Source organism: Fomitiporia mediterranea, assembly GCF_000271605.1.
Source record: "Fomitiporia mediterranea MF3/22 unplaced genomic scaffold FOMMEscaffold_6, whole genome shotgun sequence".
Classification (NCBI taxonomy): Eukaryota; Fungi; Basidiomycota; class Agaricomycetes; order Hymenochaetales; family Hymenochaetaceae; genus Fomitiporia; species Fomitiporia mediterranea.
Genome location: NW_006760391.1, coordinates 3326044 through 3329211, shown reverse-complemented (window position 1 = coordinate 3329211; position 3168 = coordinate 3326044). Strand labels below are relative to the sequence as shown.

The window sequence follows — 3168 nt, the reverse complement described above, 5'->3', positions numbered from 1 at the left end:
TTATTGTCTCCCGAAATATTTATTCCCTTTATGTATATTCACTCCTCTCCCATCCTATGCCAAAGACGCTGCAGTCCCAGCCGCCCTCCCCAGTCAAGCAGCCAGCCAATGCCCCTGCCCCCGACAAATTAGACAAGATGTCCGAAATCACTCTCAGAAAGAAGAAGAACGCTGACGCTCAGGCTGCTTTCCGTGCACGCCGTGCCAACTATATTGCCACCCTCGAAGAGACAGGTCCGTCTGCTGCTAAGTACCTAAATATTCATGTTCCGACAACTAAGTGTCCGTAAATCGCAGTAACCAGCTTAGAGGCAGTTGTAGTCCAGCTTCAGGGCTCGTGTCGCGAGGCTCGCGCCGAAGCCTCAGAATTGCGTCAGGAAAACCACTACAGTGTCTAGTCTGTAGATTATGTAGTATATACAAAAATATATTACTTTTGTACTTAGATACAAAGAATAATACTCTAACTCATCTCTTAAATTTTTTTTCTCTCAGGTCCGGTTATGGACTGGTCCAGAACCGGACTGGAACTTGGGTCCAGAACCGGACTGGAACTTGGGTCCAGTCCACTACCCGTCCACATAGGTCCGGTCCCCAGTCTGGGACACTCCCGGACCGCAGATTTGGTCCGGTCCTGAGTCCAGGTGAAGTATGCCCGGACCGGACCAGGACCGGACTTCAGCAACTATAGAAGGTTTAGAGCTGTCACGTGATATTAACTCACAACACTCAACTGTCTTATTTCTGTGTGTAAACAGCACTACAATACATTTTCTTAGCTCAGTAATATCAAGCATTTGTTTTGAAAGATGATAGTGTACTTTTATGAGCTACTTTAATGTAAAGTATCTTGTTATATTTGGCACAGCGTATACGCCGTATACGCCGTATACGGAAGTAGCGTATCGTATATGGGTCCTGCTGACCCAGTTTACGCCCGTAATTATACGCGCGTATGCGTATACGTGGGAAATTTTACGCGCGTAAGCGTATACGCTACGCGCGGAGCACTACCATCTAGTAACTCCGACTGATCCAGTATGCAAAATGCAATACACCCGAGTTAAGTATCATGATAATGCATACCTGAATGGCTCGAAACAACTTTGCTGAGTTCCTCCGTGATGGTAACTAGTCGCAAACCATTACTATATATTCAATGTATAGTAATCAATAAACAAATTTCTTCCTTGTTCAAGTGACTTGTCTATTACCGCCTGAGACAGCGGATGTCAAAACGCCGTAAAAAAGCATGGAAGTCGCCTTGCGCAGCAGCGGAACCAATGGACCCAATCGACGAGTCTGTTGAAGAGCAAAATATAAACCATGTGGGAGCTATACAAGGAATCGTCTTTTTTATTCAGCAAGCTGAGGAGTGTGGCCTATCAAGGAGTCAATGGAGTTCTATGAGACAGAAGCTTGAGAACTTGGTTAACTCTAACAGCAGCAATGTCGAGGCCTTCGAGCAGGGGATAGTCATCCATTATAATCAAACAAGGAGGTTGTTGTTGAATGAACTACATGGAAGACTGAAACACGAACAGGGTAACGCTAAGAACCCCAAGAATGTCGAGAAAATAAAAACTGCATATGATTATGCAGCTAACACACAGGAAATCTCGGTGGATGACCTTCATAATACAGAATAGACTATTCTGCTCATTCTGCGCATTCCCTATTTCCTCTTCGAACTTCTTTTCTCATGGTCGTAGTAGTTCCAGAAAAATCTGACACAGGTGCACTTATGCATGCATCAGAGTACACCGCGCTCTCCAGTGGAAGATATAGCTGCGGTTAGACGCAATAATTAATTTGGGAGAAGTTTGGAAGTAAATTGTGTTTTTACCTACGTCGTAAGGCCACCATTCTGTAGCAGTTTGCCTGCAAAATGCATTTGACAGGATTCACAGGAACGAGCACTTCGTTGTGCTCATGAATTCCAGAGCTTTGTATAAGTTATACCTCCACAGTCCACAGTGTACTTCAACTATCCGTGTGGCGCTGTTTAGTGCTGGATAATATATTACACGACTGAGTCACTGAGTAATAACTCTTCGAATTCCCAATGTCATTAAGAATGCTTCATATGTTGTAATTTCCGAGTCCATGAACGTTGGCTCAAAGGAAAAGGAAGTGCACTGCCAACCTCTTGACGTACAGCTCAAACGAGACAGGCTCATTTTTCAGTCATTAGACAATTTGTAATATCCTCAACTGCGAGAGAGTATCACTGTATGTTAAGAAAGGGGAAGTGAGGTTATGTGAGAGGCTTAGAGGGATCACACAAAGAGGGGGGATAGTGGACTCGGCTCGCTCTCTTGCGGCTTGCTTCATTGTCCGTTGATTAGTTAGTCTATATATACTATGTAGGTATGTCTCAGATGTAGAATGTATGATGAAAGGTATTCCATCATTGTTCGTCATTGCTTGTAATGTAGTTTATATCATCTGAGACATACTCTCGTGTAGTCTTGTCTTAACACTCCCCTTCAAACTCTTACTAGGTCTACTAGACTTGTAAGATGTTTGCTTACAGTATGTATAGATGGTTTAATCATTATAACTGCATTGTACAATTGTTCGTTTGTGTAACGTGTTTATAACTTGATGTAGTTAATAATAATATTATTAGCATTATAGTAATGCATTGTCTGTTCTGTGTACTGTCTGTTCCGAATGTCATCCACTTTGTGTTAAGTTTGTCCAATGTTATATTGATTAAGTATATTTAATTAGTTTGTTCGTTCGTAATATACTGTTCAATAACAGCATTGTTATCACAATAGATTGTTTGTAAATGTTATTAAATAATTTGTAAATGCTTCAGAGACCTGCAGAATCTTGTTAGCATGTGTAGGTACATATATGTGCATATTTAAATCATAAATGCAATTGCTCGTTTTGTTTTATTGTTTGTTATTCAGTCATATCATTTGTTATTAAGTTTGTTTGAGCACTCTAGTAATTTCCTTTTACTTCACTGTGAAACTAATGAATCATGCTAGTAAAATGTATATTTGATGTTGCAATGATATCCTTCTTTAATCATCACTGTCTGTGTTTGTCTATGTTTGTATATGTGTTAAGCATTCAGTAATAGCTGATTTATGTCTTTGGATTGAAGCATTACATTGATTGTATATCAGTAATATTAATAATAATATTTGT

At 40.6% G+C, this 3168-nt stretch overlaps 2 protein-coding genes across 2 annotated transcripts; both read left to right on the top strand.

The window, feature by feature from the left end:
• Positions 1-56: 56 nt before the first annotated feature.
• FOMMEDRAFT_156734 (uncharacterized protein) lies at positions 57-987 on the top strand (the record flags this gene model as incomplete). The annotated part of the gene is made up of 2 exons (XM_007266992.1): positions 57-282; positions 869-987. 2 exons carry the CDS (start codon positions 57-59, stop codon positions 985-987), a joined length of 345 nt encoding a protein of 114 aa, XP_007267054.1.
• Positions 988-1229: 242 nt separating this feature from the next.
• FOMMEDRAFT_156733 (uncharacterized protein) lies at positions 1230-1649 on the top strand (the record flags this gene model as incomplete). The annotated part of the gene is made up of 1 exon (XM_007266991.1): positions 1230-1649. The coding sequence occupies one exon, from the start codon at positions 1230-1232 to the stop codon at positions 1647-1649; it is 420 nt and encodes a 139-aa protein (XP_007267053.1).
• Positions 1650-3168: the final 1519 nt, after the last annotated feature.